Source organism: Odontesthes bonariensis, chromosome 23 (genome assembly GCF_027942865.1).
Source record: "Odontesthes bonariensis isolate fOdoBon6 chromosome 23, fOdoBon6.hap1, whole genome shotgun sequence".
NCBI lineage: Eukaryota > Metazoa > Chordata > Actinopteri > Atheriniformes > Atherinopsidae > Odontesthes > Odontesthes bonariensis.
This window is the reverse complement of record NC_134528.1, coordinates 22,252,596-22,277,382: the sequence shown is the minus strand read 5'-3', so window position 1 is coordinate 22,277,382 and position 24,787 is coordinate 22,252,596. Positions and strand designations below refer to the sequence as shown.

General features: G+C 41.5%; 1 protein-coding gene across 1 annotated transcript in view; it reads left to right on the top strand.

Annotated features, from left to right (window-relative positions):
• Positions 1-24,787, top strand: part of antxr1c (ANTXR cell adhesion molecule 1c) — a 40,632-nt gene that overhangs the window by 6,772 nt on the left and 9,073 nt on the right. Inside the window, exons 2-17 of the mRNA XM_075457722.1 lie at positions 6,364-6,435; positions 7,606-7,677; positions 8,500-8,581; positions 8,710-8,740; positions 8,823-8,896; positions 9,005-9,073; positions 9,603-9,683; positions 10,771-10,831; positions 13,065-13,163; positions 13,330-13,399; positions 19,053-19,131; positions 21,381-21,476; positions 22,449-22,487; positions 22,583-22,681; positions 22,791-22,958; positions 24,029-24,109. Coding sequence (XP_075313837.1) covers positions 6,364-6,435; positions 7,606-7,677; positions 8,500-8,581; positions 8,710-8,740; positions 8,823-8,896; positions 9,005-9,073; positions 9,603-9,683; positions 10,771-10,831; positions 13,065-13,163; positions 13,330-13,399; positions 19,053-19,131; positions 21,381-21,476; positions 22,449-22,487; positions 22,583-22,681; positions 22,791-22,958; positions 24,029-24,109 — 1,273 coding nt within the window. The remainder of the gene's footprint in view (positions 1-6,363; positions 6,436-7,605; positions 7,678-8,499; positions 8,582-8,709; positions 8,741-8,822; positions 8,897-9,004; positions 9,074-9,602; positions 9,684-10,770; positions 10,832-13,064; positions 13,164-13,329; positions 13,400-19,052; positions 19,132-21,380; positions 21,477-22,448; positions 22,488-22,582; positions 22,682-22,790; positions 22,959-24,028; positions 24,110-24,787) is intronic.

Genomic DNA, 24,787 nt, shown 5'->3' with positions numbered 1-24,787 from the left:
TTCACGTTGGGATGAATGCTGCATTTAGTCATCTTTGTTTTTTGATGATTGGCCTCAGGCTAGAGGACGTTGCTGGACATGGTAGCTCTAGTTTATTAGAGTACAAATGCTACTGGGTCATTTGAAAAAATATACATATTTTCTTCCTTTCTTTTCCACAATCTCTTTCTATTTATCTTTCTCAATCCCACAAACTTTTTCACTGCATAACCCATTTTGTTCTGCAGCATTAATGTTACTTTCTTACTTCTTACACAAAAAAAAAAACTTCTTACAGCTTAGTAATACCATTGATAACCAATAGCTAATAGGTCTCTGTAACTTAAATCTTGCCTATAGTTTTGTGAAATGTCTCGATTGCAGATGCAGTCACGAGTTAGCGCTCTGGTGGGACTTTGAGTCATGCTGCCTGAATCCGGGCAAGTCAGCGGAAAAAACCCCAAAGTGCAGCTGCAGTCTGTAATACCCTTGATATGTCTGAATATACTCCTGCCTCCAGCATGTTGCCTTTGTGTTTACAGCAGGAGGACAACTCCGCTGAAATGATTGTGTCAGTCTTTCAGGGACTCTGGGACAAAAACAATGGGTTTAAAAAATGGTCAGATGTCGCTCTGATATATGATGCAAGACTCTGCTTTGCCTACAGAAGAACTGCATCACAGAGCACAGATTTACATAGTCAAATAAAGGCTGAAAAATTCAGATGCCCTTAGCACACATCTTGAATACCTCTCCAGCAGCTTATATCAAGTGGTTTTCGTCCAAGAGTCTCTCTCACTTTTGGGAAAGGTTCACAGCAATAGCTTAGCAATCATGTTGTAAAGATTTAGATTTGTGCAATTGCTGCAAAAGTAGGTTAGCGGTTTTACGGTTTTAAACAAACAAATCCTTGTGCCCACTCAGTTAAATTGGATCATCGTCATTGGTTGCAGGCTGGGGTGGTGTGAGTAAGCCCGGCTGGAATGGCAGACGGCCTCCACAGCGGAGCTGGGATTTTTTTCTTTTCTTTTCCTTTTTGACACTCTTAACCGTGAGAATGGCACTGAGCAGCTATGTTTTTACACCAATGCAGCATTTTACCATATGGCATTGGACCGTTGCACTCTGGGAGAAGAGAAGCTGTTGGGTTGTTAGGAGGGGACTTGGTGGGAAAATTAAAGAAGAAAATGAGTCGAAGAGAATCATTTGAAAAGTATTTATATTAAAGTAACACATTTCAGCTGTAATATCCTCTCAGGATCTCAGGCACACTCAACACCTCACCGATATTCCAAATAGCTACTGTAGAAACCTTTGCACCACCATCTTTATTCACTTCGGCTGGTTTCTACAAAGTTGGCAGCGTTATTCCACTGTCAACTTGAAGGCAGCAGAAAAACCTGTAAACACAACAATGACATAATTTGTGCTTTTAATGCTTATCACCTAAAATCAGAAGAAAACTAAACTAAAACGTAAAACTTCCTGGTTGTAAAACCTAAAAAATACAAGCTCTATAAGTCTGAAATAAGAATAAAAAAAACCTCCAAGAAAAATGATGCAAACCGCAGAGGCGAGTGTAGCCTGTTCATATAAGAATATTGACTACAAGAGCTTTAAAGGACTTTGTTTTTAGGAATGTGGTCTTTGAATTTCAAATATAAAATTTGGCCTGAAATGTTGCCAGGTGTCCATCTGTGGCTGTATATTTTTCCCCCGCTGCACCAATTGCAAACGCCAACAGGGAAACGTCATTCTTTAGTGCTACCTTATCAGCCCCCAACATAGACCTGGGGAAGCTGCGATCATGCTCACTGGTCATTGCGAAAGCAAATCGGGATGTCAACACTGCGCCATAACCGTTTACTTCCTAAACACTAGGCTTCGCTACTAAGAAAATGGTGCTCCAATACCAAAGGAATAGCTTTAGAATTAGTCTTAAAATAAATTTGCATTTAAAAAAAAATGTAACTACACTGCTTCAACTTCTCTGTTTCACATTTAAGTTATCTTTTTTATGTTTTTGTAACTTTTAAAATAGTTGTATCATCTAGCTGAAACAACACCAGAGCGCCAGCTATTGTGACATCAGTAGCGTTGAACACTGTACACGAGGGTAAGAACACCTATAGTAAACTAAGCATAAGGAGTACGGAGGAAAGGAAAAGCATCCTTTTTTTCCCTTTATTTTGACTTGTTGTGCTGTTCTACTGTACGTCTTTAAGGCCTTTTTGCTCTGGTCAAACAACCTGCTAACACCAACTAACATCTGACTCTTGATAGTAATGTGAAATTGTTTAATTGGCATTTAGGCAGGTGTTAATCAGCTCAATTTTGGCTCAATGACGACGGGAACCCAAGACTCAGACTTTATTGCACAAGGCTTTGTTAACATTTTCCAAGCCGCCATGGTGACATATCCCACAACTGTTAATTTCCTAGTTCAGATACCCTGTGAATAGGAGATTTACTCTTGGGGGTACCCTATGCGTTTAAAACTGAGGCAGTGGCATCATGAGCAATGGTCAATATCTGTCGAAGTGGGATGAGGATGTAACGGTATGAAAATGAGCAGAAACCTGTATGGTACCTGGTAAAATGGAAAAAAATGCACGGTCAGCATTTTAGTCAGTAAAGATATGAAACATGAGAACACACAAGGAGACCTCATACATGGCATCTGTTCTCCTGAGCTTGTTTTTTTCCATCTCTTCCGTCGTTATTTCCCAACCCTGTTTCTTCTTGTCCTATCTCCTGTTTTCTGTCTTCTCCCTACCACTGACTCCCGATCCTCCTCCAGCTGAACTTTGCGCTTTCCTCAAGAAACACACAAATATGCCTTTTCTCCTAAAAAACACAAACTTGCAGATCCTGCAATCTCCCCCGAGTCAGCAGGAAAATACCTCACTCATAATGTGTAAACATCCTTTTACTCGAGGAGGGGTTCAAACTGAGAATTTAGTTAAATGTGTCACACGATTAACTTACTGCTGCAGCATGGCGCAATGTTGCAATGCTACCAGCACAGAATGAGTTCTTCACTGCTTGAGAAGATGGACGCATAGCGTAGGAGCAAACATCCACAAATGTCTCTGTAATTGCCAGTTGTTGCCAGATGACGTCTGGTTGGAAAACTTTGATCACATTTCCGAACTCTTGTTATCCAGAATAGGGAAAGCACTTCTGGCAGTTGACCTTAACAGCGCATGCCTTCCAGACTTCAGCATAACCCTTTTTAATATTCAGCAACATCTTTGTTTGATGTTAGTTTGAAAACAGATTGGAGCAGGCAATAGGCCTCATTTCTACTCATTTTTCTCGTCTTCAACCTTGATGTATCAACTGTACATTCTTTGTTCTATCAACGTCAGTTTTTACACTGTCATGTAAGTTGCTTGTTTTAAATGCTTCCATATACTTTTATGCTCATCATTATGCTCATACCCTTCCTTTCCATCCGTTTGTCTTTTGGCACAGTTCGTCTTAAAGAGATAATCTAAAATCTGGTCATGGAAAAAGTGGCATTTTGCAACACCAGCGCATTAACAGTAATCCTGGTCAAGGCACGCAGTCTCTATAATAAGGATCTGTTAGTCACACAATGATTTAATCAGTTGTTTACTTCATAATCTGCTTTCCTGATAACCACACAAGCTGAAAAAAACTGTGGCAGGCCAAAGACTTGACCTTGCAGGTGAAATTTTTCTTGAAACATTTGCAAGTAGCCTCGAGCAGACAAGAACGCTGTTGAGCCAACATTTTACCAACAAGGCTCATCAACGTTCCTCTCCTCTCCACTTCCCTTTCTTTTGTTTCTTTCTCTCTCCGCTCTCAGATGGCACTGGACCAGACATATGGTTTTCATCCTGCTCCAGTCCAAAAAAACACAGTCACTCAGCTTTGACAATTTACTCTTACATAACCTCGCACTGCTGTTGGGCTTGATCACTTTGTCTGCAAATTGTGATGCCCCCTCACTTCTCTAAACCTTTCCCCTCTGTGTCCAAACCTCAAACCTCTGAACTTAAAGCGCTCGAGTCAGATCATTAAAATTAGATCAAGGAGAATTAAATGGTTTCATCAAGAACCATAGAGTGAAATGGCCCACTTCCTCTCCCAACATTGTTTGGACAGGTGAGTGAAACTGCAAGCTAGGCCTCGGTCCCACGACTGCAAGCCACCTCAGACAATCAAAGTGTTCCAAGGCAAACAAGAGCCACTGTGGTTCAGAAATAAAGATAAGCAGCTAAAAAACCAAAAGTGGGAGTCCTCAGATTCACCTCATGTTAAATAAATACTCAGAAATGATTCTCACACCTCTACGCAACTATTAGCTGCAGTCTCCACCGGATTGTATATTCTCTCTCCCCCCCTTCTGTTGCCATAATGGAACAAACTGCATAAGAAATTGGCTCCTGCTATTCCTTCGGGTCAGCGAACATGTGTAGGTGTGTGCATGCGCCCAAAGCTTTTGTGACTATTTCTGTTTGCGCTGCACATTTCGTTGAACTGAACGCTCTCCTCCTCTACCTCGAGCTTTTTAATTTTATTTTGGGGCAAATTTAGTTCAGCTTGTAAGGTCTTGTCCTGTGTCTTTGCTCAGTCAGCCTCGCTGGAATGTAAGCCTTGATGTGGAAGAACAGCACATGTCATCAGAAAAGCTGCAACACAGAGAAAACGCTTACATCTGACTTTTAGTTGACCAGCATTTATAAATAGTCAGACTAGACGATTGAACACACTGTAACTCACATAAAACGGTACATATATTTATTTCTATTGTGGAATTCTTCTGGTGTATTTGCAGTCTATGGTGTCCGGTGTTTGAAAGTCACACTTTTAGTGCATCTGACATTATATGATCAATAAAAAGGGTTGTTATTGCCATTTAAAACAGCAAATGCGTAGCTACAAGGTTACAAAAACATAAGTCAACCCAACAGAGCTTATAATACAGATCTGGTGTTCTGTTTAGCGAGACAAAAAAAAAAAAAAGCTTTAAATGACTAAAGCATGATGGGAAACTCCCTGGTATTGCCTGGCTGTTTCTTGCCCAAAACTTGGCTGAATGTTAAAATTACGTATCCATTTCAAAGCACTAAACACGTCTCAGTGCTTTTCCATATAAACCTTAGCCACACGGATAGTCCTGTTTTCTCAAGGAACTCCAGAAAGCTGCTTCTTTTCTGTTTATATACAGTATATACTCCTGAAAACAAATGCAAATATTTTCTCACCAGCGAAAAGCATGACGTGCCCACATACAAGAAATAGTTCCCTCAGTTTGTTGTGTCTGGACCAGATTCTCTGGCAGATTTCAGGGTCTTTAATGTGCTGGAAGCTAACACAGGAGGTAACGTTTGATAACGGTGTCATTAATCATTCTGTTTCCCATTTTCTCCCATCAAAGTGATACAAACCAACAATTTAAAGACACTGTCAAGACCGTTTATTTGGCATGCTCCTGAAAATATTTTCCATTTGACTTCTTAACACACTTAATCTGTGTGTACTTCCACTTTGTGGTTACATATCAGATAATCAGTATAAAGATTAGTACTGAATCAGCATGGCACTGTTCACTGAGTATGTCTCATCCTCTCAGAAGGAGTTTTACTACAGTCAGTTAGCTTATTTCCCAAGAGTCATCTCTGGCTTGTTCATCAGCAAACTGATGACCCGCTGGCTGATCGAATCAAAGTCCCCTTCTTTAAAGCTCACACTCATTGAAATTGCCTCAAACACACAAAGACAGCCTAAACAGAAATAATAAGATCCAGTTTTGTGGAAGTCCCCTGGGGAGACCAGGACTTATTTACTGACCCTCTTTCATCTCACTAGTACACTTACCGGCACCTAACCCAGTGCAGGCTAATTATTATAAGTTACTCCACCAGTAATGTGTGAGATACATGAATTGGAATGTCTAATGTCTGGTCCAACTTACTAGCTTAATGTTTTTGACTACAGGGGCTAAGCTAAATGCCAAAAATGTTAGCATGTTAAAGCATTAACTTCTATTAACTGAAGTTTGTTGCAAACACTATTAACAGAGTAGAGTTAAACTGTTGTGTTTGACCTGGCACCTGTACAGCTTGCTCTACATGTTGTGGAGCTAATGTTTTGACCCCCCCTGTCATTTTTGGCTAGCTAAGTTGTAATTTTCTAGTTTGAATGCTTTACCATATGGAGGTCAGTGTGTGTCTGTCAAATAACTTAAATCTTGGTATTTTTTTGAGGTGAGACTTGGCTGAACAAATCAAATGTAACTCACTCACATACAGTATATCAGTTATTTTGTTGGTAGCCTATGCCAGTCATTCAAGAAAACCATGGTAGCTAGATTTTTGACAGTTCTTTGTTTTCCTTGTGTCTGTCTCTCAGGTCTGGCAGCGTGAAGGATCACTGGAGCGAAATCTATGACTTTGTGAAGAATTTAGCTGAGAAATTCAAAAGGTAAGAGACGACCTCCGAAATGTCTGCAAACACGCAGGGTAGCTCAGTTAAGCAGGCAAAGATGCATCAAAAACATAGGACTGCATAAGTGGATGGCACTGTAACATGTGAAATGTTTTGAAACATGATTCTGGGTCTCCAAATACCCCTTTTTGACTTCCTGAAGCCCTGAGATATAGATAACTAAAGAGAAACACACATTTTACACAGCTGTAAAGTAAAATAAAAACTGTCCCCCTGTGCTACAGCTCACCATATGCTAATTCAATCAGTATCCAAGCTGACGATTCACTCAGGTTGCAGTAGCTGGGCTGATGTTTGGTGCCTTTGGGGGTCACCCTCACTGATTACAAGATGGAGGGTCTTTATGTATATGGCTAGTCTTGGGTTTATAGCCTCTCTTGTGTCTTATTTCAGATACCCAGATTTCCAGGAACTACAGATGAAAAACTGCCATGTGTGGAAGTATTTGTAATTTGTAGAAAGCTGTCCCATCTGTCCTCAGTTTGTGTGTGGCTTTGCTTTGTCTGATTCGAAGGCAGCCACAGCCGCACCTGGAGCTTTGTGGCCCAACCACAGCAAAAGTTCTCCCTACATGCTTCCATGCTTCCTCGAAGTTTCAGTTTCAAACAAACAGGAAAGATTTTCAAACAGCTCAGATCTGCCTTCATTCACCGTGTCTCGCAAACGACACTACAAAAGATTCGCTTGGGACACTAAAACATGTGTGAAAATTCTCTCTAAACAGAATTCACCGATAATAAACAAAAATAATCTGGATCTGAAGCTTCAGAGACATGGTATCAATATCAACATTTTGTCATGGTGACGCAAAACTGGGTTCAAATCCTGCACACTGGTACGTTTTTTTCCATTCATGGTGTAACACGGTGTGGGGTTCTGCGTTCAGTACAACAAAACAGTTCTACACAGGCTAGTGGCATGACTTCATTACTGCAGAGTAATAACAATACATTTACTTTTTATGACTGAATACATTTCAAGTATAATAACCTTGGACGGTGCTTAAGTGTTTTCAATAGTTAGAAACTATTATAACAGGCAGGCAAATGTTGAATTTCAGCCTTTGCAGGTTACTCTGTAGGATGGACTGTTGTATAGTCGGTGCAATGATGTGTCCTTTTGCTTCCCCCCGATTTCCTGTTGCAGTCCAATGCTGAGGATGTCCTTCATCACATTCTCCTCCAGGTCATCCACCATCATGAAACTGACAGAAAACAGGTAAATCAAAGAGGGTACAATGGAAGTAGTGCTATAGATTATTAAACATATCTCTTTAAAATGACTGACTTACACAAACTGACAAAACCCAAATGGAATTTACGTTTTATGTAGATGTTTTTGTTACATGAGTGATCTTACACAACAGACTAAATAATCTATAGCTTATTTCTTATTTACAGTACCTTTACCTTTTTAACATTTTTAATAAACATATTTTATAAGCAAGAACCTGGACTTCTAGCCTTTCTTTCTGGAAGCCCCATCACCTGTATCTCCACAAAAAAGCCCCAGGGAACCTGTCCTAGCTACCATTGAGCTGGAGTCAGGGATATGCTGTTATATTAGAAGCACATCGGTCTGTTTCATCATTATTATTATCATTATTTCTAATTACCTATTTTTACTTTTTATTCAGAGACCTTTTTTTTTTTTAAGAGTTCAGTATGAGGCTTCTTCAGCTCTCCTGTAACACAGAGAGATACAGGAGGTCCTTCCTGCCAGCAGCAATAACTCTTCATAATAAACAGAAGCTTATGATCGTTTAAGAAAAACTACTATAATTTCCCTTTGGGATAAATAAAGTATTTTTGTCATTTAATTGAATTGAATTTTCATTTAATTTAAGTTGAGATGTGCTCTTTCAAGAATCGTTTTATTTCCAATAAAACGATTCCAAAAACAAACAATATCCCTTTGATAACCAGTATATACTTCTATGTGTTGGGAACCACTGGGCAATAAGACAAAATCCCAAATTAAACAACCAGCCAAGTAGTGGAAGTCTATCTCAAAACCACCTTTTTTTTTCTTGCTCTGCAGATTGAACATCAGAAAGGGTCTGAACGCCCTGCAAAAAGAGGTTCCTGGTGGAGACACGTTCATGCACCTCGGGTTACAGAGTGTAAGCCTGCACTGTGATGTCTTTGTTCCGCCACAAATCGACCTAAGCACAAATTCCGACACAGTTCAAGTTCACTGATTTACATGTCTAAATCCTTTCTAACAAAGAACAATGCTTCTTGTTTAAAGGCAAACGAGCAGATACGCAGGGAGAACTTTGGTGAGCATCTTATAACTCCCGTGTTGCGAAGCCCTTCTACATTGAATGTAGAAGTTACAGCTTGTTCTTGTCTGTTTTCCAGGCACAGCCAGTGTGATCATTGCACTGACAGATGGAGAGTTGCAGGAGCACCAGCTCATCAATGCACAACAACAGGTAAGAAAATTCCCTCCAGTCTCATCCAGAGGCAGGAACTCTCCCATCACTTTCCTTGACAGTTTTCTGGAGCTAACTCAGATTTTTTTCGCTTGCGTCTTCCACCAGGCAGAGGAAGCCAGATCCCTGGGAGCTATCGTGTATTGTGTCGGTGTCAAAGACTTCAACGAGACGCAGGTAACACAACTGGAAAACATCTGGTTTGAAGAAGAGATGGCAATGATGGCCTAAAAACAGCACATTCTTGTGGGATTTGCACTGAATCATGTGCTCAGCGTTCCAAGGATGAGCAAACCTAAAAAAAAAAAAGGCTTATACCACTGTGTATGCACTTTGGCTCACCCACAGTCTTTCCTGAAAACCAACTCCAGTGATTTTTAACCCTGGGCCGCCTCTTACAGTGAAACAAAAATATATCTGTAACTGGAATAGAAATTAGCTGTGACAGCTGGACTCTGGTTCCTGTTTGTAATGTGACAGACCTTGAGTAAAAAGCCAGTTCACTGGTTGTAAACAGGTTGAGTTGTTATTGTCTGAAATGTCTGGGATCGTATCGTTACATTAAGGCTAAACTGGGCATGTCATGAAAAATAAACTGCTGAGAGGGTACCATCCTATCCCATGTGAGATTATTTTGTGGATTCATTCTTCTGTTCTTTTCCCCCACCTTGTTTTTTCTTTGTCTGCACCATCTCTCCCACTACAGCTTGCCACTATTGCTGACACCATTGAGCACGTGTTTCCTGTTTTGGGAGGTTTCCACGCCCTCAGGGGTGTCATTGATTCGGTAACTAAACTCCTCTCTGCCCAGAAACTCTCAAACATGCTGTTTAGATATTTACGTGAATCTGCCCCGCAACAACACAGTTACTTTGGCCATCTTTACTGCTTTGTTTGTTTTATGGCCATGAGCAACACTAGCAGTACAAATTCACAGGAAACCCACTCGGTAAAAGGACTATTTTTAACATATTACTGCAGTCGAGTCCCAACATAAAGAAGTCCTTAACCAGAGTGCAAAAGGAGCTCTGACTCCTCGAGGTTTCACTCATTCGCAGCTCAATGTTTTTACCAGGCAGCAGGCAGGACTGTAACTCTTTGTGTACCCTGACTTGATGAAACCCCTGTTCGGAGCACAGTTCAGGCCCGAGAGCCCACTGCAGCTCTTGTCAACTCACAGCAAACAAAGCGTCTCTGTCAGGCAAAAACCCTTGCCCGTCTCAAACATTCCCTTTGCAGGAACTAAAAGAAAACTTTTTGCATTTGAATATTCAGGCACCGCTTTGTCAAACAGCAGTTATTCAAGATGGTGACGGGAAGCAACTGTGAGGTTTTTGCGAGCAGTTTAATGGAGTTGGGATCTTTTGCCACAAGCTCCTGATTACGGTTCTCATTGTAAAACACACAGGCTGGTGTAGAAAGTGGAGAAATAAAAAGGGCAAAACATAGAGCTACAAGCTTTCTGTGTCGACAGTGACAAATGTTGAAAAAGCTTTCATCAGCTGACAGTTGCTTTTTTTTTCTGTTTTATAAACCCCCGAAATGAGGGCTTGCTTTACCCCTGCCGTAGCCAGCTAGCGTATCAAGCTATCTTTAGGTCCACCCAAAATTGGAAATGCAGTCTCCAGCTGAGTCAGCATTCACACTTACATATAAGAAAAGTGTCTCAATAGGATGTATTGTGTTTCTATTTGAAAAACAAATCCAGCGCTTTGTTACATCTGCCTAGCTACAGCAGCCAGAATTATGTATGACTAACTTTACTCTTGTCGAGACTAAGAGAGTCTCGTCTGTTATAAATAAAACTCGAAAGTCTGCCCGTATGTTAGTGTCAACAGATGTGTCGCAAAATTACAGCTGTCTTTCTTTTCCAGATCATCAAGAAATCCTGCATTGAAATTTTGGCAGCCGAGCCCTCCAGTGTGTGTGCAGGAGGTGGGTAGCAAGAAGAATTCACTCTCACAAACACTCACACTCACGCACACGTTGAAACGGGTCCCTCTTGAGCCATCGACACTGTGTTAATTCAATTACTGGGTGCCGTATTTTCTCTTTTCTGTTTTCACAATTGCACACTGATAAAAAAAAAGACCACATATGGGCATCCAGGTCACCCTCAGGATGTCTACTGGGACGGGGAACCGCACTGGGAATAATATTACACGTCTGCATTAGAGTAAGTAGAATGGCCGTGAGAGTGCGGCTGCAGTTGGATGAAACGTAAAGCTGACAACGTCCTTTAGTGTCCTGCCAAGAGCGCGAGCATGACAGTTAAAGCAGTAATAAATGAACGTTTAGAAGGCCCGAATGAACAGATAAAAGTCTGGGTTGGTGAGGATTCTTTTTTTTCTTTTGGCAAAAGCAGGAGGGCTCTGTCTGTTTTTCACATCTGCCTCTGTCTTTTACGGAGCAATGAATTACTTTCATCCTTCAATAAATGGACAAGGGAAATTATTTCATTTGACACAGATCAGTGTTCTGTAGTCAGAGCCAACACTGCACTGCACAGTTCACTCCTGCAGGTTCAGCCTCAGCATATACAGTCATGTAACGAGAAAAGTGGAAGCCACACCCTCTTACAAAGCTAAAGTTTTACGTATCAGGGCAAGTTTTAGAACGATTTAAACACAACCTCAGATGAACTACAGCACGTGAAGAATTACTCGTTGGCATTACTTACAATTATTTTACATTTATTTTATATAATATAATCCAAAATGCAGATTCAATGTGTAAAAAAAAAAAAAAGAAGAACTAAACCTGATAGCTCGTAGAACCACCTTTAGCAGCAGTAACTTGAAGTGGCCATTTTCTGGATGACGTTACTACCTTTTCGTATCGTTATTGAGCAATTTTGGTTGGTTCAGTTCACCGATGTTTACTGCGTTTGTTTACGCACGGCTCTCTGAGCACAGCATTTCAACCGGGTTGAGGTCTGGACCTTGACTGGACCATTGAACAACCTCAACTCTTTGTCAGAAATTCTGTTGTAGATTTGCTGCTGTGTTTGGGATCATCGTCCTGTTGGATGATCCAATTCCAGCCGAGCTTAAGCTGTCGGACAGATGGCCTCACATTTGACTCTAGAATACTTTGGTATCCAGAAGAGTTCATAGTGGACTCAATGACTGCAAGGTGTCCAGGTCCTGTGGCTACAGAACAAGCCCAAATCATCAGCCCTCCACCACTGTGCTTGACAGTTGGTATGAGGTGTTTGGGCAGCCATCTTTTGTTTGGTTATCTCCAAACGTGCTGCTGTGCATTATGACCAAACATCTCCACTTTGGCCTCGTCTGTCCAAAGGACATTGTTCCAGAAGTCGTGCTTTGTTCAGAAGCAAGTTTGCAAACCTAAGCCGTGCTGCCATGTTCTTTTTAGAGAGAAGAGGCTTTCATTTGTGTCTTTTTTTTTATCTGTACCATCATCAACTTTAACATTTAACATGCTGACTGAGGCCTGCAGAGTCTGAGAATGAGCATCTTGGGTTTTTTGCACTTTCTCTGAGCATCGCACGCTCTGACCTTGGGGTGAACTTGCAGGGACGTCCTCTCCTGAGAAGATTGACAACTGTCTGGAATGTTCTCCACTTCTGAATAATCTTTCTCTCTGCAGAATGATGGACTCCACATTGTTTGGAAATGACCTTATAACCCTTGCCAGATCGATGGGCAGTAACAATTGCTTCTCTAAGATCATGGCTGATGTCTTTCCTCCTAGGTGCTCACGCTCAAGATCAATTAATCAAGTGCATTCGAGTAGCAGCACCTGGCTGCAGCTTACCTGCTTTATTCCTATTGAAGCAGTATGGGTTGATTTACTTTTTCATACACTGATTCTGCAGTTTGAATTAGTATTTTTCACATAACTAATCGCATGGTGTAATATGCCGTGTGGTGTTGTTATTCTGAGGTTATTTATCTTCAATTATCTTTTAATATGGACTAATGTGTAAACCCTCACGACTAAAAGAAGGCGTGCATTTCATTTTTTACTTGACCGCGTATTAATGGCAGACTTAACAGTATTTTCCTCCAGTTACAGGTGACATTTCAACTATTCAAGTGAATGCAGCAGTTACAGGTGGCGGGGTTGAACTGTAATGACTTTGCTGTATTACGTGTGGTCTGTCTAAAATGTAAAAAAACGTCCCCTTGTGCTGTATAACCAGAGTCTTTTCAAGTGGTGGTTCGAGGGAATGGATTTCTCCATGCGAGAAACATCAACCAGGTGCTCTGCAGTTTCAAAATCAACGACACCATCACAGTCAGTGAGTAGACCCACACTTTATCCTTTACTTTTAATGTAGAAAACAGACCCTAACAAAAAGCAAAACACAGTGTAACCAGTGGAAGTTAATTTTATAACGATACAGAAATATCGGTATTATCTTGGCTCACAAACGGCCATTTGTCTTTTTTTCGTTTTTTTTCTAGACGAAAAGCCAGCCGGTGTAGAAAACACATTCTTACTGTGTCCAGCTCCCGTCATTGATGAAGTTGGAAAGTAAGTGCTTCTTTTCCATCATTTCTTTTGTGCTCATTCATCTGCTTTTAGATTCCTCTCAAGGTAAAAGTGCAAATATTTCAAACTAAGAGGGATCCACGTGCATCATATATCACATGCTTTGCCTTAAACCAAAGAAACACATGGATGCATTCATGTGCATATGTGAGCGGACCATACGAATCCTGACATACATTAGCTATTTTTATGATCCCTATCCAGGCCCACATTCCTCTTTTCTAGATCCCAGCACAGCCTAGCAAAATACAAGGGGCTCCATAGCCGTGTCAGATCATGAAGTGGCGAAGCCTTCGTGCATTTGCCCTGCTTCTGTCCTCAATTAGCACAAAACGGGAAAAACAGGAGCAGAAACTTCAATACCGACACAAATAGAAACCGGTGAGTCAAGACTAGAAACTCACCAATCTCATGGAGCTCAGCCGACAACTTGCCAAGTCATTTCTGCAAAATATCCCAGCTGTTCAGCATAAGTATGTCTATAAACCTTCAATATTAGAAATGTATACATGGGTATACATGGGTATACATGGGTAAACATGTATGTTGACTGAGAGAATGATCAAACAGCCACAGATCTAAATGAAGCTTTGGAGCAGTCTCACATTGGATTTTCCAGCCACAACAGTCAGCCTTTGCCAGGAAAAAGAGGAAAAAAAGAAGCTCTCAAGCACCCTGCATGATACCTGCAGGCACGTTTAGCAACGCGTTGGTGAACATCGTGGAGCATTTAACAACTGAAGAGGCAATTACTTCCCTGTTTGGGAACCAAAACAGCTAAAAGGGGAAAGACTATCCTATTTAGACATGCATGTGTAGAAACGTGATTTTGTATAAAATCTAATCTTTTTGGCCCTGGATTAACTTTTTCCCCAACAAATAATTTTGTTTTATATGTTTAAATATGTAAAAAATATCATAACTGTGCCGATATAAACAGGAGAAGATCTCCGTATTTGTTTGTTCAACGTTTGCAATGAGAAAAAAACAACAAATGTCTTGTGAGAGCCAAGACATCTGAGGTTTGTCTTACCCAAACCTCCACCGCACAACTGTCACACAAATTTTCGCTGTAACCCCGGCAGTGAGCAGAACTGCTCCTCATCAGCTGGCAACGTTCTCCTTTTAGACACCAACCGTCTTCCAACGTCAACAATCCACAAACCTCTCTGACCCAAGTCTTCATGGGAAGAAAGCAGTTCACAAGGTTGAGTGGATGCTGGTAAAGACTTCACACACACAAACAGAAGAAGGCTTCTCACACAGTCTCTCACATACACTGTTGACCCTTTTTTTTTGGAGGCACGTGCGCTACCATAGCAACTGTAAATAACATTTGCAGTTGATATTTTGGCTGGCAGTGGTGTGAAATGAGAGAATTTGAACTGCAGTGTGGAAAGATTTCAACGACCTGCACTAATGGGTCGGTCTCTAAATCTTTTGTCAATACCCTGGCTTAAGAATTGTGACACTAAGCGGAACGTTGTGTGTCCTTACTTCTCCTAAACTTTTTTTTTTCCCCTCTGTAGAACTTAGAAACTTTCTTTTTCTCTGTATCTGAACACTTGACCTCCCAACTCCCCAATCCCTGAGTGGTTTTTTTGCCCCGTTCTCACTTTCGGTGCCACGTTGGCTCCTTTTTACCATCTTGTCAGTTGTTTTCCGGCCCCAGCCTCTCTTCTGCCTGCCTCACTTTTCATCTTTCTTTCAGTACCTGACTTTTATTTGTCTCTTTTGCACATGAGCTCCTTGCTTTATCCGCTATAAGTCTTCCATTCTCTTCCAGCTGTCTCCCTGTCGGGTTTTGCCTGATCAAAGCAATGCAGCAGCTAGCCTGGTCTTTTCATGTGTGTGGCCACGTGTGATTTGCACTCCGCCTGCCTCTCGGCAGGGTGGAAAAACCTCCGGTCCTGGTATTCTAAAAGCCAAACTGATGAAGAAGGTTTTTCACTCATTAGAGGAATGAAACTGCTTAAGTTTTGGTGGCAGATTTGACGCTTTAGTCATTTTTGTAATTACCTTGTTAAAATCAAGCCGCTATTGTTGCCACGCTGAATTTTCCTTTCTTTTATTGGTTGGGCAGTCATCTGCTAAGAAATTACAGGGAATTATTTTTATATCCTGATTGGGTTCTTTTTCATCATAAACACCAAACTGATCGGAACCAAAGTCCAGTCTTTTTTATTTATTTTTTTTGGCTTTTTTATGCCTTTAATGGAGAGGACAGTTGGAGAGAGGCAGGAAGCAGGGGGCAGAGAGAGGGGGAAGACATGCAGCAAAGGGCCGTCCGGTGCGGGACTCGAACCAGGGCCAGCTGCAGCGAGGACTGTAGCCTCTGTACATGGGGTGCCTGTTGTACCCACTACACCACCGACCGCCCCCAAAGTCCAGTCTTAATGAGACAAAAGGGTTTTTCTGAAGTCCTGGTTAGGGGATGGGGTAAAGTGTGAGTTGAGGTCAAGGTTTAGAAGTTAATGCAATCGTTTAGTTGTTTCAGCTTCTAAGGATAGATGTGGGAACTTGTGTGTGTGCGTGCACATGTGTGTGTACATGCTGGGACTGACTGCCCAGTCTGCCTCATTTCCTCCTCCAACAGCTGTCTGTGACCATGCTCAACATTTCACCCCTACCACCTTGATTTTCCTCCACATCCTCATATTCACACTGGTTAGTTTTCTCTGGCGTCTGACTCCCTTCTTGGGAATTTTTCATGTCTGTAGTTGCCTCTTAACCTCTGTTACTGTTTCTTGCACTGGAAAAAATCTAAATCTTATATTTGTCTCATTGAGTATTTCATTACACTTGATATAAGACACAATTGCCTAACAAGTACCATTTCAGCAAGATATAGGGACTTGTTTTAATACAATACATCTTGAATATCTTGTTAAGTGAAAAAGTCTTGAAAACATCTTGTTTTTTTCACATGAAACAAGCTTTTTTTTTCATTTGAAGAGGTTTTTAAGCTAATTTCAAGATCACTTTTAACTCAAAAGTCCTAAATATCACATTTTATTTCAAGAAATCTTGACAAGCCGATTTTCACTAGTTCCATTGGCAGATTTTTTTGTTTATTTCAAGCAAAAACATCTTGTATTTGTTGTTTTTTTTACTTATTTTTGGAGGGGCATTTTTTCCAGTGAATTTGGATATTGGAGGCACTCGAGATGATTATGACAGCGCAGCCGCAGAACACAGCACCAACAGCGTTATTCCTGATGACAGGGCGGACTGTGATCTGCTCCAATCGGTGCCATTCCATAGTGTCAAGTGTCACGGGGCACGTTGAGTGGTGGTTAAGGACCCAAATACAGAAGCCAAGCAGGCAAGAGCCAAGCAGGCTTTATTGAAACTCAGGAAAGAAAAAAAGCACTGCCAAAGCACGGAACCCAGAGGCTGAACATCAAATTTAAAATTTAACAAATCACAGAAGGCGGACTGACAAATGGGAAGCAACCGCAAACGATGGCAAGGATCTGGCAGCGAACACAGGAATGCAGGCAGACTATATTTTGAGGGAAAACCAATGACAAATGAAAGGCAGCAGGTAAATTAAGACCAAATGACCGACAAGTACGGGAAGTAAAAAGTAGCAGAATCCTCATGGAGGCAAGCTCTGGGAAGCAAGGTGACCAAAGTGTTGCAAGTGTTGACAAAAAAAAGGAAACTAACACGTGACACAAAATCTTGACAAAAGTAGTGTAATCTCTGTAGAAACTGCTGCTCCCAACTGCGATGGTGTGTCTGCAGTGAAAGCCCGACGTGTAGCCCGGCTGCTAACGTGCTCGTACTGTTTGGGCCAACAGCAGAGATGTGTAGAGTGACTCTGAAACGGCTCTGCATCCACCGGGTCCTTATTTCTGTTTCCGAGACACTGAACACAGTGAACAACATTCAGATAACAGGGACTCGGGAACAAAAGAACCATCTGCACACTGATGATGAACTAATCAAATAGCCTTTGCCAGCATGGAGTCGTTGTGCAGTCTTTACTAGTAACAGCCTTTTTGTATGGAGCATATGTGCATTTGAAAAATCTTTGAAAAGCGATTAATTGCTATGAAAAGATTCTTGTCTTTTGATAGTCCTGTTTTTAACTTCTTTTTTTTTCTCCATCTTTAGCATATTTTGTTTCCACTCGTCTTCCCTCTTCCTGTGCTCTCTCCAGCTTTCTCTCTTTCATTGATCTCATTCATCTCCCCACCTTTCAGTTCTGTTATGATCCCCTCCTTTTTTTGGGGAGCCAACCCACAGGAGCCGGTAGAAAAGAGAGACACGGGGCTCTCTGAATCCTCAAGATGAGAGGTTTGAGAAGCGCTCCTTTGAATGACTGAGAGCAAGCAGCAGAGAGGAGTGGAAGGGAAAAACAAACAAGAATCAGGTTGAGTGCTCCACAGAGCGACCTAACTGGATCTGTAAACCTTGCTCAGTTTAACTTAGCGGGTGCTTAATAGAAGAATCAGCATGTTTTCGTCCATCTGTGCCTGTTGACATCACAGGAGTGATCATGACCATCCACTAACCCAGCTCTCCCCTCTGCCTGCCCTCCTTCTCTGAGCTCAGACAGGTCTGTGCATCAGATTAAAGACAGGTTTAGCGGTCAAATGGCCTGCTTCCCATTTGCCGGACCCCTTCACATCCAAGCCTGCCTTTCATCCTCATTTATTAGAAACACAACCACACCAGCCCCCCCCCCCCAACAAAAAGGTCACTGGGGATCACATGAAAATTCTCAGAATTGTTTTTCACTGATGGAAAGGAGGCGGGGGTGCAGGCAGATAGAGAGGAGACCTTAGACGCAGATGGTGTTTGAGGTGGAGAGAGCGCAGGGAGAAACTTGTATTCGTGTGTTTTGTTTTTGTTCTTAAAAGGGAGAAAATACATTTGCCGGAAATTTCAGTCCATCAAAGATAAACTTTGCAGAACTCAGCAGAAATGATAGAATGCATTGAAATAGGGAGAAGAGAGAGATGAGAGAAATACACACTCTGGTCTCATCTGGATGATTTGTTCAATTGTGTGTTTGAAAACTGGTCTCTCTTGAGAATGAGGCTCTGCCTCAATGAGATTACCGGCATAAAAAACGTAAATGGAAAAAATAGATCAATAAAAACAATTAAAAAAAGAACCTTAAAGTCGCTCAGTCACAACTACTGGTTGTTTTTTTTCTCTGTTTTTATTAAATCACTGTGGAAAACTTTGGCTCATTTTGGTTCGGGTTGCTCAATCACAAGTGAAACGGCACTCGTAAATACGAGTCACGTGACTCACCGAGTGGCTTATTTAGTGAGAGATTTTTGAAAGCCTGTCCTCACACAGCTGCAAAGGGTCGACAGTAACCCAGATTCTCCAGCCTAAGAAGAAACAGTGTGAACGTCAGTCCTGTTGGCTGAGCTCTGAGCTTGAAAATCTGTCTCCTTCAGATCATAATCCCTTGTGTTTTGTGGTTGTTTCCTGTTCGTTTAAATCACAGTCTCACTTCGAAAAGCAATGCCTCACAGTCTGCAGTCAGTTTGGTGACGTTATTCAGTGTGAACTCGGGTTCAAATGACGTTCTTATCAAACAAACGACTGTGGACTGTGATGTTACACCTAAACACTGATAGATTCTCTTGTCCTGCATGTTGTGTTTCAGGGTGATTTATCTCCAAGTGAGCATGAATGATGGTCTTTCATTCATCAGCAGCAATGTCCACATCACCACCACAGAGTGTGTAAGTTGGCGTTTCTTATCTTGAAGTGTTTTTTTTTTTCAGATAAAGTGTGATTTATGATGTATTTTCTTCCACCATTATATGTAGTTTCCAAGTCTTCTTCTGCCCTCTCCATCCTCTCCTCTTTTCCTAAAAGTCCGTTGTTTTGTTCCATGCAGTGACGCCTTTATCTAATCTATCTAATCTAAATCCTTCTCCCCTTGAATCCCCCATAGTTTTTTTTTCGGAGGCAAGACAGAAGGGTTTAATCTCACGTGAAAGGGAAAAGGAAACATCCAGTACCGTAACAGAGTTTATCCCTGAGTTGTAGCTGCTAATGGCGCTGACCAGAAAGTCTAGCTTTTGTTAGGGTGTGCACAGGGCCGTAGCCAGGATTTTGGAATAGGCGAGCGCCGAAATTTTTACAATATATATATTTTAAATTATATAGTTTTTAATATATAGCCTACATTTATGTATATGTACAATATATATTTATATTTTTTAATGTATTTATTAAATTACAGGTCACACAAGAGTTGTATTGTTTAAATGTCTTTTAATTGTATAAACCAGCATTTATTTTTTTAAATGTACTGTACTAAATTTACATTTTTTTAATAGTACACCACCATGTTTTTAAAGAATATAGGGGGTAACTTTGAACTTGTTGAACTGAATGATGAATGGTAGTGATATTCCAAAATAAAAATAATATTCAAGTAGAAATAAATCATTGCAAATTACAGCCCCTAAAAGTACAAATGGCATCACCTAAAATCTCAACAATCAACTTTTTCATCAAATGCAAGCTGAATCCTCCTATGACCAATGCAGCTGATGGTGCCAGTCGGTCTTTTTTTTTCTCCACTAACCAAATGACGGCTTCTTAAAAACAGTAACTTATCAAATTGCTTCACAAAGTTGTCAAAGAAGACATCATAGCCTACTCATAACTCATTATGCATAGGCTACTGTTTTAAAACTGTTGGCTTTGTTGCGCCCAAGTGCTGCGCTGCGCAGGCTTAATCACTTGCGATGTCTGCTGAATTGCGTTCTCTTCCACGAGTCGCACCACTCCACTCGTACAGTCTTTTTCACTCACACAGGCAAAAAACGAAAACAAAGCCCATGGATGTTAACCACAATCTGCAAAGCACGTTTCACAGAGGTTTCGAGGTTTTTTATGTTTGATTCAGTTGGGCATTTTTGGTGGTCCAAAAAAAACTAAAAAAACTAAAAAACTCGGATGAAATTAGGGAGGTCCAGACCTCGCTGTCCTCTAATGTCGCTACGGCCATGGGTGTGCATGTATGGAAGAAGGGTAGAGCCTCATTATGAGAAAAAAAAATTGCAATTCAGCATATTCTAGAGTAATTTAACAAAATAGAAGATGGAGCACATGGAGTGAAGCCACAGCAGAGCCCCATTCAACCGAGAAGAAATATTCTCTTTGAAGCTGTTCTCCTTTAGGCCATGTGACGTCCTAGTCATGAAGATACTGTGAATTCAAACTGCTGTGTTGTGGTTCATGATATATAGACCTCAGTCAGACATACCATCGCAATTAACTGCTTTTTACCACTAAGCATAACCATATATAGTAGGGTGAAGTCCCACCATGCTTCAGAAGACAGGACAAGTCTGCCAACTGCCACCATTGAAACTTTCAGTAGCGATTGCCAGACAATTACCGCATCAAAATCTCTAACTGTCACCTCATGAGGTTCTTCTTAAAAGCAATCACAACGTATTAATAGAAAGAGATCTGAAAAGCACTCATTTGGCTCCCGTGACAAGCTCTCTGCAGTGGGCCCCACTGCCGAGTTCAGATAAATCCCCTTCATCTTTACCCCAAGATAGATAGAGGAAAGTCTAACCGCAAGTGATCCTCATCTGTGGTCTGTAATGGGAACCATGTTTGACTCATGGAGGCCTGTCTCCTTTAAAGAGAGCAGTGTTAACAGAGGGACATATTCAGGGATCACACAATGTATATCAGCCACTGTCACTGGGACAAAAACACGAATGCTACAGTGACAAACTAAAACCAGATCAGGGCAGGCCTTATCTCTTTTCTCTCTAATCTGTCATACCACAACAATGGCGAATGTGCTGCACAGGTTTTTAATGTCACCACCAGTTCTGTTGGTACAATGACTGAGCTTCATCTCATGCTGCTGCAAATGTTTCTAGTAAATATCCAATGAGTAGTCAGCCCTTCCTGGTTCAGTACTAATGAAGAACTATTGTGTCTGTCTCCTGACCAGTTTGATGGCACCATACTCCTGATCACCCTGCTGGTGTTGATCCTCCTGCTGGCTCTTCTGTTCATGTGGTGGTTCTGGCCTCTTTGTTGCACTGTGGTAAGTAACTCCAACTAAAATCTGAAATTTCCTACCATCCATCCATCCATTTTCTATACCCGCTTAATCCAATTCAGGGTCGCAGGGGAAATCTAGGATTTGAAGATTTAAAATGAAAGCACCTAAATCCCAATTACAGTGAAGAGAGGCTTTGTCCATCGGTGGACAGGAGGGAAAAAATGGCGGGTATGTTTTCAAGGCAGATGTGCAGTCCTCCAAAAAGTCTAACAGCGTATAGGCCGAGGAGACAACAGCAGGGCAAAGCTAAAGGACCAACAACTGCACCAACAAAACCAAGAGCAGCTCACAGCTCACATCTTTCTGATACTGCTCCCAAGTGGCCAAAAAACACTACAATATGTAGACGTCCATATGTGAAGCCCCAACACAGAGAGCTGGCTGAAGTAGACTGGTGCCGTGTGCCTCAACTTTGGTCCCTGGGGGCCGCTGCCCTGCAAGTTTTTAGATGTGTTCCCTGACTCAGAAAACCTGGCTCAAATGAATGGGTCATTAACAGGCTTTTGCAGTTAAGAACAAGAATTTAAGTAGAGCCATTTCATTTGAATCAGATGTCTTGGAGCAGGGAAACATCTAAAACAAACAGGGCAGGTGGTCCCCGAGGGGCCGGAGTTGAACAACACTGGCTGGGCGGGTGTACGGATCATACATTTCTGATTTAAGTCGGACAAATTTGAAAAAAGTGATACCGCCCATTCTATAATATATAGAGAAAAAAAAAAACACCTTACAGCTCATTGCAATAAGAATGTTTTATCCCATTCAGAAGAGAAAAATGGTAAAGAAAACCAAAAGTAAATGAAAAAAAAGAGAAGGTACAATGACAAAAAAGCCGATACAAACCAACATGCGTATCGCTGCAAAAATGAAAAAAAAAAAAAAAAACTCATTCATCTGTCTTTGCTGATGCAATAAGCAAGGAAGGTTGATTTCCTGTCTCCTGTTTGTCCATAGGTGATCAAGGAGCCACCTCCCCCACCTCCTCCTGAGCCTGTGAGTTAAAACACGCGCATACACAAATAAACACAATTAAGGTAATACCTATAAAAATGCAGTACCTTCAACTGATTTTACTATGTGTCTCTCAGGAGTCCGATGATGACGATGGCCTGCCCAAGAAGAAGTGGCCAACTGTGGATGCCTCATATTATGGAGGAAGAGGAATCGGAGGAATCAAGAGGATGGAGGTGAAAAGATGATCCACCGAAATGCTGACAAAGAACCACAATTGAATCTACGAATTTCATTCACTGCCCCTATGTTGCCGTACGTTTCGGCACCGTCTGCTGTCTGCAGGTACGCTGGGGAGGGAAGGGCTCGACTGAGGAGGGGGCCAAGCTGGAGAAGCCAAAGAATGCCGTGGTGAAAATGCCGGAGCAGGAGTACGAACCCTACGAGCCCAAACCCAAGAAACCTCACAACAAGAAGCCCCCGCAAAGCCATAAGTGGTACACGCCCATCCGGGTAAACACGGCCGCAGTTTCACACAGAATCAGCAGACAAAGGAGCACTGAACCCCTTAAAAGCCTCTGTTATTCTCAATAGCAGCTTCAAATGTTAGCGTTTAGTTTAGGAATGCATATTTGCCACCATGACATGAAATATTGTTTTAGAAACGAAAGAATCTGCTTTGTTTACAGTTTGACCACTCTGCGTTTTTTAGTTCTTGCCCGTCGGTCCTTAAATAAGCAAGTGTAGCAAAGCCTCCCAACCCACAGAGAGGCCTGAAAGCCTTGAGCTGAAGTTAAAACATGAAAAGCACCGCAGATGGAGTAACTTTTCACAAGACAGCGGAGAGGAATAAAGCCTGCTCAGGCCATGTTTATGTATAATTAGTTGCATAAGCACCACAACCAAAGCCATTTAAACTTAAACTGCAGACAGTGAGGCTTCAGTAAGTGGCCGCCGCACAGTTTGTGCTGCCATCACATTCTACAGCTCAGCTCTTCGCTGGCCTCTCATACAGGAGCAGTATTGTATCTGCACTCACTGGTACTGTACATTGAAACTTTCAAGATCGTATTTTCAACGCAACTTCCTCAAAGGTACACTGCAGTGATTCACAGGGTCATTTTACACTGCCAAACACACACCGACTGTGGGGCGAATACTGTAAATACTGAGCATCACTAGTGAAAGTAGATGTCGGGCTGTAGTTTTACACCTTAAGATCTTCTGATGCACCTTTTCTTTTATATATACATCAGATTTGAATATGAAACCCCTATTGCTGTATTTATCCACGATACACCATTACATCTATGCAGTGTTATGTGTGTGTGCCTGCTGCTCGGTTGTAATTTGAGATTGTTGAGATCGTGTCATAAATTAGTGGCGAACTGACCAACAATTGCCTTTTTAAGGCTAATCGGGGATTGTAGAGCTTCTGCCATAGATAGAAGCAGTAATCAGTAGGGTCAGCTGTTGTTGCGTTTGTTTGGGATTCAAACCTGCAGACTCTCGTGTTTTATCTAAGTTCGGTGTCCAGATGTGTCCAGACGTTGAACCTCTCCCTTCCTCTCTGTCCCTTTCAGGGTAAACTGGATGCTATCTGGGCTCTGTTTCGCCGCGGGTACGATCAGGTCTCTCTGATGAGGCCCCAGCCTGGTGACCATGTAAGTTTCTCGGCATCAAATCATTTCAGCTGCATGCCTCCAACAGTGTTTTATATAGGTGGTGACACTCAGCTACAGTATATAAGGAATAATAATAACAATAATAAACCTCATATCTGACTTTATGAATAAGGTTCATCCCCATTAGTTACCGTTTCTTCGCCGTGAGACTCTTTGATCTCTCTTGATCAGCTAAGTTCTGTTCCGCCACCAGTAATCATATCTTTACCTTTCCTCCTCGACCTCCCTCTATCGTATCGCTTTCATTTTCTCCTCCTCACTTCACTGTTCCATCTATGTCTTTGAGGTAAGTGAATGACCGCTTTAGTCACAGCTGTCCTTCACAATTTTTTGAGTTGGTTGAAGAAAGAGAGAGATATGAGTCGGAAAAACAAAAACAATACGACTCAAATGTCAACCTCTGGTCCCAGCTGTACCTTCTTGCCACATAAAAACACTATTTAACACATCAGTTTCTACAGAAGCCATGAATGGACTTGCCTGAAAGTGCTTATTTTGATTCCATTATTTCGAAGTCACAAGTTAATCAATCTGTTGTCTAAAGATAATGTAGCTCAAGAGCACAAGTTATTTCATCTTGTTTTCTCAAGATCAGAACACATGAGAACATTTTATCATAAGATAACCCTTTGGTGTGATTGTCTTGATCTTAAAAAT